Here is a 16,112-nt window from a genome sequence, read left to right on the forward strand (position 1 = left end):
TGAGTACACCCCTCACATTTCTGTAAATATTTTAAATGATATATTTTCATGTGACAACACTGAAGAAATGTCATTTTGCTACAATGTAAAGTAGTGAGTGTACAGCTTGTATAACAGTGTAAATTTGCTGTCCCCCCAAAATAACTCAACATACAGCCATTAATGTCTAAACCACTGGCAACAAAAGTGAGTACACCCCTTAGTGAAAATGTCCAGATTGGGCCCAAATAGCTTTTCCCTCCCCAATGTCATGTGACTTGTTAGTGTTACAAGGTCTCAGGTGTGAATGGGGTGCAGGTGTTATAAATTTGGCGTTATCGCTCGCACTCTATCATACTATTCACTAGAAGTTCAACATGGTACCTCATGGCAAAGAACTCTCTGAGGATCTGAAAAAAGAATTATTGCTCTACATAAAGATGGCCTAGGCTATAAGAAGATTGCCACGACCCTGAAACCGAGCTGAAGCACGGAAGCCAAGACCATACAGTGGTTTAACAGGTTAAACTCAGGACAGGCCTTGCCATGGTCGGCCAAAGAAGTGGAGTGCACGTTCTCAGCATCATATCCAGAGGTTGCCTTTGGGAAATAGACATATGAGTGCTGCCAGAATTGCTGCAGAGTTTGAAGGGGTGGGGGGTCAGCCTGTCAGTGCTCAGACCATACACTGCATCAAATTGGTCTGCATGGCTGTCGTCCCAGAAGGAAGCCTCTTATGAAGATAATGCACAAGAAAGCCTGCAAACAGTTTGCTGAAGTCAAACAGACTAAGGACATTGATTATAGAACCATGTTCTGTGGTCTGATGAGGCCAAGATAAACTTATTGGTTCAGATGGTGTCAAGCGTGTGTGGTGGCAACCAGGTGAGGAGTACAAAGACAAGTGTGTCTTGCCTACAGTCAAGCATGGTGGTGGGAGTGTCATGGTTTGGGGTTGCATGAATGCTGCCGGCACTAGGGCGCCACAGTGCATTGAGGGAACCATGAATGTCAACATGTACTGTGACATACTGAAGCAAAGCATGATCCCCTCCCTTCGGAGAGTGGGCCACAGGGCAGTATTTCAGCATGATAACGACCCCAAACACACCTCCAAGGCGACCCCTGTCTTTCTAAAGAAGCTCAGGGTAAAGGTGATGGACTGACCAAGCATGTCTCCAGGCCTAAACCCTATTTAGCATCTGTGGGGCATTCTCAAACGGAAGGTGGAGGAGCGCATGGTCTCTAACATCCACCAGCTCCGTGATGTCGTCATGGAGGAGTGGAAGAGGACTCCAGTGGCAACCTGTAAAACTGGTGAACTCCATGCCCAAGAGGGTTAAGACAGTGCTGGAAAAGAATGATGGGCTCAATTTGAACATTTTCACTTAGGGGATGTACTCACTTTTGTTGTCAGCGGTTTAAACATTAATGGCTGTGTGTTGAGTTATTTTGAAGGGACAGCAAATTTACACTGTTAGTGCTGGTTCACACTAACGCGGCACGACTTCGGGTGCGACCTGCGAAGTCGCGTGCTCCGCGACTTTGGCGCGACTTGCACGGACTTCATATAATGAATGTCTATGCAAGTCACTCCGATGTCGCCCCGAAGTAGTACAGGAACCTTTTTCTAAGTTGGAGTGACTTGAGTCGCTCCTATTAGAACGGTTCCCGTAGCACACAATGGACCGCGACTTGTCAGGCTGACAAGTCGCGGTAGTGTGAATGGAGTCTTATACAAGCTGTACACTCACTAATTTACATTGTACATTTACAAGTGTCATTTCTTAAGTGTTGCCACATGAAAAGATTTCAATTATTTACAAAAATGTGAGGGGTGTACTCACGTTTGTGAGATACTATACATACTCACCAATATGGCTGCAGCATTGGCCCAATGCTGCAGCTGTCCTCCGCCAGCTCCAAGCCTCTAAGCTCATTAGACTGCTGATCGCTCAGTTCTTGGTCCGCTCTGTGCAATCAGTCACTGCTCTGTGTTCTGCCCCTTCAGTGATCACTGGGCTGTGGAGGATGGGGGGAGCAGTTGGCTAAAACCTAGTACACGAAGGCCAAATATCAGCCGGTTCAACAGAAACCGTCCATCATTCAGCCTGTCTACTTAACAAAAGCCGGACAGGGCATGCTGGAAAAGCGGCAGCCAATCGGCCTCCAATCAGCACTTGCAGCAAACGCTGACCGGTGTATTTTGTTGGGGCAGGGGGGCTGCAGCCCCCTTGTCAGAACACAATAGCTCAGTGGGGAGATCGCTGTACTAACATTGCATAGTTAGTATAGTAAGCTCCTCAGTTTTTTTCATTCAGCATGCTGGGGCTGTCAGGCTCTCAGTGGCATGCTGAAAAACTAAGCCAGATCTAGGTGGATCTTTACATTATTGTTGGGACACATTCTGGTGGGTTCTGTGGCGTCAGCTGACAGCGGGCTTTAGCATGCTATCGGCTGGTTCTGGGTCACAGGAGTGCAGAAATGCACTCCTGTGATCCATAAGAAAAGCTTTGGCCATACTTCTCTTTCAAGGACCCCTTCACACAATGGGGTTGATTTACTAAAACTTGAGAGTGCAAAATCTGCAGCTGTGCATACAAACCATTCAGCTTCCAGGTTTTATTGTCAAAGCTTTATTGAACAAGCTGAAGTTAGAGGCCGATTGGCTACCATGCACAGCTGCACCATGTTTTGTACTCTCCAGTTTTTAGTAAATCAACCCCTATGTTGTGAGTTACTGCGTAAATTTTAAGGTGTGGTATTTTTTAGGTTAATGTGCGATGCGTTAAGGCAGATGATTCATCAAGAATGCGCAGGCAATGCACAGCAATGTAAAAAACAGCAGACCTGCACTTTTTGTTTTTCTTTTACATTGTAGCACACCATACTGCAAGGCATATGCATTGTGGTATGCTGATCCCTGCTGTACTTGTGCAGTGGGGTGCCATTCTAAATGAATGGCACTGAACAGAGTGCCAGTGTTATGTGTTGAGATAATGCATGATAAAACTAACATCACTGCAAATTATAGGTCTGAAGGCAAACTATACAACTATTTATTTCTGACGGTGAGACAACGATCAGTAAACTCCAGCAGACAAAACAGAACAGAACAAAAAATATTCCAGAATCCCTTGTAGATTGAAAAATACCCTTCAAAGATTGGGTCTGCTTCAGAAAAACAAGTGAGTCATCAGAAAGGAGGGGCCCAGTTGTCTAAAAAAGAAAGTAAAATTTAACAGTTAGTTGAACACAGGACCTGAGGCATTCTGCTTGTCCTGGAACTAGGTAATCCTGCAACTAGGTAATCCTGGAACTGGGTCAGACCATGTGTTTTTACACTTCATAATCCCACTTCCTTCCTGAACCTTAATGGCACTACACCATTTTCTGAAGCAGACCTAAACTTCTGTTTAGGTCCACATTATTATAGATTGCATAGCTGCGCATTCACATGCAACTATGCAAGAGGACAGTTTCTTAGGCCTTGTTCCACTGAGCGTAGTACAGCGTACACCCCTGCAAGAGCCATGTTTACCTGCATGGGGATGCAGAGGTGTTTCCCATGCAGGCAGTCCCATTCATGTCAACTGGAACACAGTGGATGCGTGGACACAGTTGCTGCTCCCAAATTCACATCATGCGTGGGCACAGCCCCGACCTGCATACTGTCTGCATTCTATGCTATGCACCTGCACGCTGGAATAAGCAGCTACATCTGTGCAGCTGCTGTGTCCCAAGTGACATGAAGGGAACTGCCTGCATGGGGATGCACCGAACACCTGTGCATCCCTGTGCAGGCAAGCATGGCCCTCGCATGCGTGAATGCTGTAATATGCCAGTGTGAAAGAAGCTTTACATTACATTTTTTTTCTTATGTAGCAATAGCTCTTCAACAACAACAGAAGGTTAAAAACAAAAAAAATGACAAATACCTAAAATAATCACAAGATGCAGCCAAGAGGATTCTATGAGCTTCCAAACACTTTCCCTCCAACTTGAGGACCACATCAAACAATATGCCGGCATCACGCAGACCTACTAGACCACTAAGTAATGTCTGTGAGTGCCTGACACTGGTGTATATTTTGCAGGTATTTTGTGCAGGTGATTGTTCCTTGGATACATGGTCTGGCTTCAAAACCTCATGGTCTTCTGCCATCTCTGGGAAAAGTTCTGATCCAAAAAAAAATACCTCGGCCAGTAAAACATCCATATGAAAAAGAAAATCAGTCAAACTTGATAGATCTCAGGTGTTCCTGTGGATTTTAAAAAACAAATTTTATTGCAAATGTACCAAAAATTATCATATTAGGTTCCAGATGCCATTTAGTGCACATTAGAAAATGAAAGCAAACACAGAATATCCCTTTTTTTGTTTGCTCTTGAAGCGTTATGAAGTTCCAATTTTAATTCCCATTAACAACCACACTGCATAGAAAAGAAAATGATAGCACAAATAAACGTCATGTATTTTTATCATTCAAGTTCTTGGCACAGCCTCTTCCCTTTTCCAAGAATAAAGGGCATATGGTTAACCAAAAAGCAGAAGTTTACATAATCACCAAGAGAAGACAGCTTTTAAAACTATAATGGCCTTTAGTCAAGGGCAATAAAACTTTGTTTGAAAGTTTGCAAAGTTTATAAACCGATATTTTAATTAATTAATGATATGAGGGGACACTGAAATCTGGTCTAAAAAAAAAAAGTCTATTCAAGTATATATTCTTAAAGTGGTTCTAAAAACTAAGGGCTTTATACCTTCAAGCATTCGATGCACGTAGGTAAAAAACCTTTAGTGTGCAGCTTTCCCCGCAACCTACCCCCCACCCCCCAATAGTTACCTGCCTCCTCAATGGCTGAGAGACCGCAGTGGGAGCCAACACTGTTGGCGAATGCCAAAGATGCACTGTTTACTCCCAATGACACCAGGACAATTTCTACTTCCAATGACCAGTCTGGCCCAACAAAAGTCTGAAGGACAGTAAACTGGTCCTTTGTTTAGAAAGTTTGGAGACCCCTGTTTTATTGGTATTGGTATTTAGGAGTAATTTCACAGGGATGGTCAATTACTAATTGCCTAACGCCCATAAAATGCGGTTCCGGGTGCCAGACAAAAAGATGTTTTTTTTTTTTTTTTTTTTTTTTTTTTTTTTTTTACAAGCAGCAGGGTTTAGAGCTGATGATCTGCTCTCTGGTAAAAGCAATCCGAGCAGCTAACTAGCTGCAGGATCGCTTGTACATGCAGCAGGAGGCGATGTGTTCCCCTACCTCTGCCTTATGTGGGCTGTACTGTCGCTTACATCATATCCCCCCGCTGTCTATCGATTGGACGAGAATTGCCAGATCCAGCCCAGCACGAGCACTAACTTGACGTCACGACTTCCACATCTCCGACTGGTGGAGGTGCGCTAAAGTCCAGTCCTGCCCCCCTTCGCCCATTGACAGATGTTTTCCACATTGTCAGGGAAGGCCATGGTGGCAGCAATGTGCGGGGATCAGTATCGGTGCTCTCTGTCCAAGAAAAAAGGGAGATGGCCATTCTGGCCCAAATTGCATTCTTCTGGGCAGCCGCCTTCTTTTTAGCACAAAACTGTCAGAGCCTTGAAATGGAGGGCTACCCAGAGAAGGGTTAACTTCACCCTGCCATACAACACCTCCGACGGCCAATCCACCAACCTATCGGCCTCCAACTCCTCCGGGGGTTTGAGGGTTCTAAGAAATTTTCTAGGAAAAAAAAATTAAGCTATGCAGTCTATAATAATGTGGACCTAAACAGAAGTTTAGGTCCGCTTCAAAAAAATGGCTTATCTATAGGTACTGTAAATATCTCCTAAACTTGCACCGTTTAGGAGATATTTACATTGCATGCGCCTGATGATGTCATCGGCACATGCACTTGATGATGTCATCCGCGCATGCGCTCTGAAGAAACGGCCACCTGTGCCATTTCTTCAGAGCCCTGCGCCGTGACCGGCGGCTCCCACGCGCAAGCGCGGGAGTAACGTCCCGCGGCTCCAGCCAGTAATACAGCTGGAGTCCGCAGACCCCGAAGGAAGACGGGCGAAGATGGATGTGGCCGCCAACGGGGACAACGCAAGCTTCGTTTGCAGGTAAGTGTCACATAATGTGCTAGTATGCGATGCATACTAGCACATTATGCATTTACTTGCATAAACGAAAAAAAAAAAAAAAATAAACTGGAGACTTTACTTCCCCTTTAAAATTTAACCCATAGATTCGAATATACTGTATATAGCAAAACAGGTGTGTGGATTATTATAGTTTGTTATCAGAGGAAACTGTACATGTGCATAGTTCCTGCTGCTGTTATCCTCACAGTGAGATGCTGCACAGAGGTTTTTTATCCTAACCTAATGCATAAAAGTAAAAAACCTTCAGTCTTTAGAACCACTTTAATTTATTTTTTTAATGAATTCACTAAATGAATCCTGTGTTGCCACCCACGTAATGTATAAGTGTGTCAACAAAGATGGTGGGCTTTAATGTCCACGTGCCATACATATGCATCCACGGGCTCCCAGCACAGTGCCCAAACTGCTGAAGACCGCTCTCTCTCTCTCTAGTAGGCTCCTTTCACACGGTCCGCTGTCCAGTGCGGACTGTTCTCTGCTTTGCGGGGATCGATCCGCCGTTCCCCACTGAGCAGGCGGATGACAGCTTCGTCTCCGTACTGTGTGTGGAGAGGGAGGTGTCAGTGCCCCGCTGCTCTCTATGGGAGAATCGAATGAGAGCAGATAGTTTTTTTTTTTTTCCTTTAACCACTTGACCCCTGGAAGATTTACCCCCCCCCCCCCCCCCGACCAGGCCATTTTTTGTGATACAGCACTGCGTTACTTTAACTGACAATTGCACGGTCATGTGACACTGTACCCAAATAAAATGTATGTACTTTTTTTCCATACAAATAGAACTTTCTTTTGGTGGTATTTGATCATCTCTGTGATTTTTTTTTTTTTGCGCTATAAACAAAAAAGCCCAACAATTTTGAAAAAAGAAAAAAGAAATTATATATTTTAGTTTCTGCTCTAAAACGTATTAAATAAAAAAATAAAAATACAATTTCTTTATCAATTTAGGCCAATATGTATTCTGTTTTTGGTAAAACAAATCTCGATAAGTATATATTGGTTGGTTTGTGCAAAGATTATAGCGTCTACAAACTATGGGATATTTTTATTTACAACCCAATTCCAAAAAAGTCGGGACACTACAAATTGTGAGTAAAAAAGGAATGGACTAATTTACAAATCTCATAAACTTATATTTTAGTCACAATATAATATAGATAACATATCAAATGTTGAAAGTAGGGATGCACCGAAATGAAAATTTTGGGCCGAAACCGAAACCGAAAATGCAGGATGCCCTTGGCCGAAAACCGAAACCGAAACCGAAAATGACTTTTTCCCCCAAAAAAATTTGAAATGGATAGAACAGGGACATAAACCAAAAACAGGCAGCGACGTACACCTAAACCTGTCGCTGCCACCCTGTCACAGTATATGTACTGTGATGGGTTGGCAAGAGGTTAATTTAATTACCAATGGTATTTGTATTATGAGGCATGAGGGGTTAATGTATTGTCACTGCTGGTCACTCATCTATTAGTGACTGACCAGTGGCAGGTAATTAACCCCTTTGTGCTGCATTAGTGCAACCAGTGTTAATTAACACTGACACTGGTTGCACTAATGCAGCACAAAAGGGGTTAATTAACTGCCACTGGTCAGTCACTAATAGATGAGTGACCAGCAGTGACAATACATTAACCCCTCATGCCTCATAATACTAATAGCATTGGTAAGCTGCCTCAGCTCCCCTCCCCCCTCCCCCACTGCCTCAGCGTCCTCCTCCTCGGGTGTCCTCTCCTGCATTCAAAAGTCCCGCCTCTGGCCGGCGGCACCGCCTCTCAATGATGTCCCTACTACTCTGTGCATTATGAATGGACATACTAGGCGGGGGGCGGGGCGAGCGGCCGCTATAGAGAGAACTATTGTGATCCTTCACTGTCAGCTCCTCACGTCTATGTATGAATGAGAACTGAACTGAGCTGACACCGGGCGGGGGGGGCGGGCGGAGCGGCCGCTATTAGCTGTGACTATGTGAGAGCTTCTCTTCCTTGTCAGCGGAGATACGTGCCTGTCAGGGAAGTGAAACTCTCACATAGTCACAGCTAATAGCGGCCGCTCCGCCCGCCCCCCCGCCCGGTGTCAGCTCAGTTCAGTTCTCATTCATACATAGACGTGAGGAGCTGACAGTGAAGGATCACAATAGTTCTCTCTATAGCGGCCGCTCGCCCCGCCCCCCGCCTAGTATGTCCATTCATAATGCACAGAGTAGTAGGGACATTATTAAGAGGCGGACGGCCGGCCAGAGGCGGGACTTTTGAAACCTGCCCTGCGCTGCGCTGCGCCCTCCTCCTTCCCCACGGCGGCCATTTTTATTTTCGGCACTGTTAACCCATTATCGGCCGAAATGAGAGAGGCTCATTTTCGGCCGATAATTTCGGTGGCCGAAATTTCGGTGCATCCCTAGTTGAAAGTGAGAGATTTTGAAATGTCATGCCAAATATTGACTCGTTTTGGATTTCATGAGAGCTACACATTCCAAAAAAGTTGGGACAGGTAGCAATAAGAGGCCGGAAAAGTTAAATGTACATATAAGCAACAGCTGGAGGACCAATTTGCAACTTATTAGGTCAATTGGCAACATAATTGGGTATAAAAAGAGCCTCTCAGAGTGGCAGTGTCTCTCAGAAGTAAAGATGGGCAGAGGATCACCAATTCCCCCAATGCTGCGGCGAAAAATAGTGGAGCAATATCAGAAAGGAGTTTCTCAGAGAAAAATTGCAAAGAGTTTGAATTTATCATCATCTACAGTACATAATATCAAAGATTCAGAGAATCTGGAACAATCAATCTCTGTGCGTAAGGGTCAAGGCCGGAAAACCATACTGGATGCCCGTGATCTTCGGGACTTTAGATGGCACTGCATCACATATAAGAATTCTACTGTAATGGAAATCACAACATGGGCTCAGGAATACTTCCAGAAAACATTTTTGTTGAACACAATCCACTGTGCCATTCGCCGTTGCCAGCTAAAACTCTATAGGCCAAAAAATAAGCCATATCTAAACATGATCCAGAAGCGCAGGCGTTTTCTCTGGGCCAAGGCTCATTTAAAATGGACTGTGGCAAAGTGGAAAACTGTTCTGTGGTCAGACGAATCAAAAATTGAAGTTCTTTTTGGAAAACTGGGACGCCATGTCATCTGGACTAAAGAGGACAAGGACAACCCAAGTTATCAGCGCTCTGTTCAGAAACCCGCATATCTGATGGTATGGGGGTTGCATGAGTGCGTGTGGCATGGGCAGCTTACACATCTGGAAAGGCACCATCAATGCTGAAAGGTATTTCCAAGTTCTAGAACAACATATGCTCCCATCCAGACTTCGTCTCTTTCAGTGAAGACCTTGCATTTTCCAATATGACAATGCCAGACCACATACTGCATCAATTACATCATCATGGCTGCGTAGAGGAAGGATCCGGGTACTGAAATGGCCAGCCTGCAGTCCAGATCTTTCACCCATAGAAAACATTTGGCGCATCATAAAGAGGAAGATGCGACAAAGAAGACCTAAGACAGTTGAGCAACTGTAAGCCAGTATTAGGCCCCTTTCACACATACGGTCCGTTCAGTTCATCAGTTCAGTCACGTCAAATGTATCAGTTTTTCATCCGTTTTTCATCAGTTTTTCATCCGTTTTTCGTCAGTTGTCATCAGTTTTTCATCCGTTTTTCGTCAGTTGTTATCCGTTTTTCATCCGTTTTTCATCAGTTGTTATCCGTTTTTCATTCGTTTTTCATCCGTTGTCGTCCGTTTTTCATCCGTTGTCATCAGTTGACATCAGTTTTTCATCCGTTGTCATCCGTTGTCATCAGTTGACATCCGTTTTTCATCCGTTGTCATCCGTTTTTCGTCCGATCCGTTTTTTTGACGGATGAAAAATAGGGCATTCATCCGTTCAAAAAAACGGACATTGACGGAAGTGGATGAAAACGGATGTTAACTGATGATCATCAGTTGTCATCCGTTTTTACATAGAGATGCATTGATGTCCGTTTTTCATCCGTCAACGGATGGATGAAAAACGGACAAACGGACAGCATGTGTGAAAGGGGCCTTAGACAAGAATGGGACAACATATCTATTCCTAAACTTGAGCAACTTGTCTCCTCAGTCCCAGACGTTTGCAGACTGTTATAAAAAGAAGAGGGGATGCCACACAGTGGTAAACATGGCCTTGTCCCAAATTTGATATGTCATCTATGTTGTATTCTGAATAAAATATTGAAATTTGAAACTTATACATCATTGCATTCTGTTTTCATTCACAATTTGGAATTTTTTGGAATCGTGCTTGTATTTATTGTTACTAGGAATGGCAGTGATAAGTGACTTATAGCGCGACTGCGATATTGCGGTGGACATTCTGACACTAAGCCCCCGTTCACATCGGGGCGATTTGACATGTCAAATCACATGCCAAATCGGAGCCTATTGCCGGCAACGTCACCGTCCGAATCAGTGCGACGCCACACAGAATCCCAAAGGTAGCTCCTGCACAACTTTTGCCAACTTCGGGGTGATTTCAATAGACATCGGTGCATGAACCCGCATGTCTTTCAAATCGCCCCAAAAGTCGTACTGAAATGCAGGTTTGAAATTGAGGGCCAAGGGTCGGTTCACACAACATGCAGTCCAGGGCGTTTGTTTTCTGCATGAAAAACGCACGAAAAGTAGGTTATAAGGTTTCCAATGGCATATTTAACACCATGCGTTCAGTTCCAGAAAAAAAAAAAAGTAGAACATGCTGCATTTTCCTGCACTGGTACGCAGTAAAACGCACACCAAACCCCAGTACAGTGAAATAAAAACAGAAAAAAAAGAAGAAAAAAAAAGCATCTGGAATGTATCAAAAACACACCAGAACGAGTGAAAAAACGTGTTAAAAACGCGCATGCAGAAACACATCTGGAACGGATCTGGAGTTTGTTTCTGTGGTGTTAACTAGCCCTTGTTAAACATCTAGGGCAATAATAGGGTTAATCTATCTGGGAACTATGTGCCTAGTCAGTGTTTATGTGTAGTGTGTGTGTGGTGCTTTTAAGGGAAGTTATGGATCGATGTCCCTGCTTTGTGGGGAAAGTAAATTAATTTCTTCCCAGCTTACAGGACAGAGCTCTATCCTGTCCGTGACGATCAGAGGGTGCTGGCAGTAATCTATCAAATCACAGCTAAGCTAGGTTGCCGGCGGAACGTGCATGCATCGCCTACCTGGAAGTGCCAGATCACATACTACGTCTTAGTCATACGGTTGGCAAGCAGTAAAAGGAGTTGTAAAGTGTTGTCAGGAGGTTTTTTTTTTATCTTTATGCATTAAGATAAAAAGCCTTCTGTGTGCAGCAGCCTCCCCACCACCCCCTAATACTTACCTGAGCCCCATCTCTGTCCACGAGTCCCTTGGCCATCCAGGACTCTCCCTCCTGATTGCTGAGACACAGCAGTGGGCCATTGGCTCCCGCTGCTGTCAAAGTCAGTAAGCCAATCAGAAGAGAGAGAGAGAGAGAAGGGGCGGGCCACATGGCAGCTCCATGTCTGAATGGATACACGGAGCTGCAGCTAAGTTCGGGTGTCCCCATAGCAAGCTGCTTGCTGTTGGGGGCACTTGAAAGGAGGAAAGGGCCAGGAGCACAGTAGAGGGACCTGAAAAGAGGATGATTTGGGCTGCTCTGTGCAAAACCATTACACAGAGCAGCTAAGTATAACATGTTTGTTATTTTTTTATTTTTAAAACAAGAAACTTTACAATCACTTTAAGGTTTTGCATAGACAAAAGCGGATCATTGTAAGCACCCCTATCAGTGGTAAATGGTTTGTCTCACCCCTATACCTACTTCATCTGCAACAGAACTTTTTTCTGTTGAAAAACAACAGACTAAAGCCTGGTACACACGATCAGATACATTTTTGTCCGTTTTTAGTGCAAGCTAGTCTCATATGCAAAGTGAAGAGGTTACTTTCATAGGAAAACTCTGGAACGAAAGAATTCAACTTCAGAAGTGATGTCATGTAGGTACTCTTTCGTTTCCAAGCATGCATAGTCTTGCTCTTACGATTTTTTTCGGATAACTTTGCTAATTAAACCAAAATCGGACGTTGTGTTTACGCAAGATAAAAATTTTATAGCCTGCACACTCAGCTTTTGCTTAGCCCATACACACAATAAGTAAATCAGAAGTAAAATTTTGTCCCACGAAAGATCTGCCGATTTTCGGATCGTTAGTACAGTGCTTTCAACAGGCAATTATGAATTTTCATACAGCAAAAGCTGAATTTGCAGGCTATAACATTTTTATCATACATGAACACAACGTCCGATTTTTGTTTAACCACTTAAGCCCCAGCCCTATTTCGGACACTTTTTGTTTACAAGTTAAAATCAGTATTTTTTCCTAGAAAACTACTTAGGACTCCCAAACATTATATATATTTTTTTAGCAAAGACTCTGGAGAATAAAATGTCGGTCATTGCAATATTTTTTGTCACGCGGTATTTGCGCAGCGGTCTTTAAAACGCCATTTTTTTGAAAAAATTCTGAAAAATCACATTTCACTGCATTTAAAAAATACTAAACAGTAAAGTTAGCCCATTTTTTTGTATATTGTGAAAGATGATGTCACGCCGAGTAAAAAGATACCCAACATGTTACGGTTTAAAATTGCGCCCCCCGTGGGATGGCGACAAACTACGGTCAATAGAAATCTCAATAGGCGACGCTTTAAATTTATTTAACGGTTACCAGTTTAGAGTTAGAGTGTAGCTCTTTTTTTTAAATGATTGCCCACGCTCTGGCGATCGCGGCGATACCTCACATGTGTGGTTTGAACAGCGATTTCATTCGCGGCTTGAATTCCGTATACGTTTTTTTTGGGCGCGAGCTAACGGTGACGGCAAAAATTTTTTTTCCTATTTATTTTATTTTTTTTTAACTTTATTTAAAAAAAAATAAAAAATCTGATCACTTTTATTGCTGTCACAAGCAATGTAAACATCCCTTGTGACACCAATATGCAGTGACAGGTACACTTTATGGAGGGATTGAGGGTCTAAAAGACCCTAGACCCCTCCACTACACTTCCCTGTATGCAAAACGCCGAAAACTGCGTTTTTGCATACAGTCGTTTTTTTAAATTTGCCGCCTTTTGCAGCACAGTAACCCGGAAGTGACGTCATGGACGCCGCCTCCGTGTTACGTCATCGGAGACCCGATCAAAGCCGTTTCCGGAATTCATCGGGACTCCATCCAGCCGGCGGACATGCCGGCTGGGTGCTTGGGGCTCCTGGTGGGACGGGAGCCCCGAGCAAAGTCACGGAAGGTGGCGGGAGGGGGGACATCCCCTCCCGCTCACCCGGGTAACGATTAAACGGCTCCCCAGCCGCATCGGTTGTTACCGACGGAAAGCCGACCGTTGGCACTAAACCACGGTACCGGGATGGTGTCTCTAGCTAGAGGCATCATCCCGGTATAACCCCGCAAAGTCTGCCGACGTATGGGTACGTCGGTATGCGGTAAGTGGTTAATTAGAACAGTTTTCAGCTGTAAAAAGCAAGAGCAAGACTATGCATGCTCAAAAAAGAATACATACAAAACAACTCAACACGTGACATCACTTCTGAATTTGAATTCTGTCGTAGGAGAATTTTCCTATAAAAGTACCCTCTTCACTTTTCATATGAGACTAGCTTGCAACAAAAAAATGGACAAAAATTCATCCAATAATCTGATCATGTGTACGAGGCTTTAGGTCCCTTTTACACAGGCTTTCCGTTCAAGTCCGCCTGTCAGTTTTTCAGTTGGACCGGATCGGATGCTCCATGCCCCCCTATATAGCAGTGGATGTCAGCTGCGACATCTCCGCTGACACCCGCTGCTATCCGATTCTGTTTGTGAAACCCTTTTTTACATCCATCTGGAGGATCAGATAAAAACGGACAGGTGGTCAGTTATCATCCAATCTGCCATAGAGGAGAGCGGGGATCTGACAGGTACCGTAAGCGGAGACGGAGCTGTCATCTGCCTGCTCAGCGAGATCAGCGAATCGACCCCCGCTGAGAAAAACGGAGTCCGCTGGGCGGAAAGCCCATGTGAAAGGACCCTTACCGGCCAGATCACCAGATAAAAAAGTAAAAGGAAAAAGGCCTAAAAAAGAAAACAAATGTAGCCATCACATCTAAGAATTCGCAAGCTGCAATATAATAAACATTTGCTTTCGGTTTAATTCAGCTTTAACCCTCACATCACCGGGTGATTATGGTTGTTAGGTATGGGGGGGGCGAGGTGTTTGGATTTCCACAATTACAGCCAGCACTGGCACAAGGGACACCTCGGATTGAAGAAGTTTGGGTTTCAGAGATGCCTCTGCTGAAGTCCCCCTAGTAGCAGATGAGTGGTGATTGGTGGAGCGGATATTCCCCTCACACAACATAGGGAAGGGTAAAAAACGGAGAGGCATGGCAGTGCTATTAAAGATAGGGGCCACAGGACCCACACAGTGGTATCTACCTCAGCAGTCATGTGACCCATGCCTCCTCTTCGCCGCTGACGTTACCTGCCGTAGCTCTTGAGCCCCGCACCTGACTCAACCTCTGTCAGCCGCACTTCACCTGGAGCGTCACTTCCGTAAACATGGCGACAAGCAGAAGGGACGGAGCCAAACACAAGCAGGCAGTCACCGCTGCTTACCTAATAGTATTACATGGGCCTTAGTCCCTGTGCTTAGGAGAGGCAGCCTCTACAGCGGCTAGCGGGCCCTGCCAATGAACGCCCATTCACCAATCAGCGAGAAGGGGGTGTGTTCCTTCACAGGGAGCCAGGAAGGTCGCAGGGAGGATTGCGTCACTTCCGGCCGGGTTGCGGGCTTCTAGTGTGAGAACTAAAGAGGCTAGCCATCGACTATGGACGTGAACGGGCCGGACAGTGACTGGCGGAGTGCGGGCTTCAGGCAGAAGCTGGTCAGTCAGATGTAAGTGGTGATTTCTTCTTCCTCCTTTTCCTGCGTTCACAGGCCTCTTTGTGAGTGAGGTGTTCTCATACAATGAGAGGGGACGGGCCTGTGGGAAGTACCCGCGCATTGTCACACCAGTCTATGGACACATGCTTGCTGTTCTCCTGTAAATGACTGCCATGGTTACTATTACTTTCAGAACTGTACTGAAGTGTTTATCACACTCTAAATGCTGCTGATAAATCATCACTTTCAAGTGAAACTAAGCCCTCCTCTCCTTTACAGCCAAGGAGGCTGTAATGTTAGCCTCTGTTTGATCTGTAGTTGCTATGGTGCTGCACATGCAATCAGCATTGAAACCAGCCATTTGATGGCTAGACAATTAGGTTCCAAGAGAAAAAAACACTTAGCCGGTAACGTTAATGGCATGCCTTGACTTTTGGGAAGCTATTAAATCAATGGGATTAGGTCCGCTTCAATGGGATTAGGTCTTCGCCAGTGCAGTACCCAATGACATGCAGCCTCGCCAGTGCAGTACCCAATGACATGCAGCCTCGCCAGTGCAGTACCCAATGACATGCAGCCTCGCCAGTGCAGTACCCAATGACATGCAGCCTCGCCAGTGCCCATACATGCAGCCTCGCCAGCGCCCATACATGCAGCCTCGCCAGCGCCCATACATGCAGCCTCGCCAGCGCCCATACATGCAGCCTCGCCAGCGCCCATACATGCAGCCTCGCCAGCGCCCATACATGCAGCCTCGCCAGCGCCCATACATGCAGCCTCGCCAGCGCCCATACCTGCAGCCTCGCCAGTGCCACTATACAAATCACTTGTCCAGAAAGCAGCGCTGAGAGGTAGAAGGGGGCGGGCGGCGCCGATGAGAAGGAAGGACGCGCTGTCATCGGAAGTCCGGCATAGGAGGCGGGACTTCCGATGACAGCGCATCCTCTCTTCTCCGCGCCGCCCGCCCCCTTCTACCTCTCAGCGCTGCTAGTGCTTTCTGGATTTTTTTTTTTCTTATATCGGCG

The 16,112-nt window shown here is 45.2% G+C and overlaps 2 protein-coding genes across 7 annotated transcripts in view; one reads left to right on the forward strand and one right to left on the reverse strand.

Moving 5' to 3' along the window:
* The window catches only part of KLHL22 (kelch like family member 22), a 97,945-nt gene extending 83,114 nt beyond the window's left edge, over positions 1–14,831 (reverse strand). The window contains exons 1-2 of one of the 3 annotated variants that reach the window (XM_082243419.1): positions 14,640–14,831; positions 3,918–4,241 (exon numbers count right to left, since the gene is read on the reverse strand). In XM_082243419.1, coding sequence (XP_082099545.1) covers positions 3,918–4,198 — 281 coding nt within the window. In that variant the 5' untranslated portion in view covers positions 4,199–4,241; positions 14,640–14,831. Of the gene's footprint in view, positions 1–3,917; positions 4,242–14,639 lie in introns of those variants that run through there. The other 2 variants (XM_082243420.1, XM_082243421.1) reach the window with 2 other exon arrangements.
* Positions 14,832–14,945: 114 nt separating this feature from the next.
* The window catches only part of MED15 (mediator complex subunit 15), a 147,143-nt gene continuing 145,976 nt past the window's right edge, over positions 14,946–16,112 (forward strand). For all 4 annotated transcript variants that reach the window (XM_082243759.1, XM_082243762.1, XM_082243761.1 and 1 more), the window contains exon 1: positions 14,946–15,099. In XM_082243759.1, the coding sequence (XP_082099885.1) occupies positions 15,032–15,099 (68 nt within the window). In that variant the 5' untranslated portion in view covers positions 14,946–15,031. The remainder of the gene's footprint in view (positions 15,100–16,112) is intronic.

This window comes from Pelophylax lessonae (genome assembly GCF_965119305.1).
Source record: "Pelophylax lessonae genome assembly, chromosome: 1".
NCBI classification, from domain to species: Eukaryota; Metazoa; Chordata; class Amphibia; order Anura; family Ranidae; genus Pelophylax; species Pelophylax lessonae.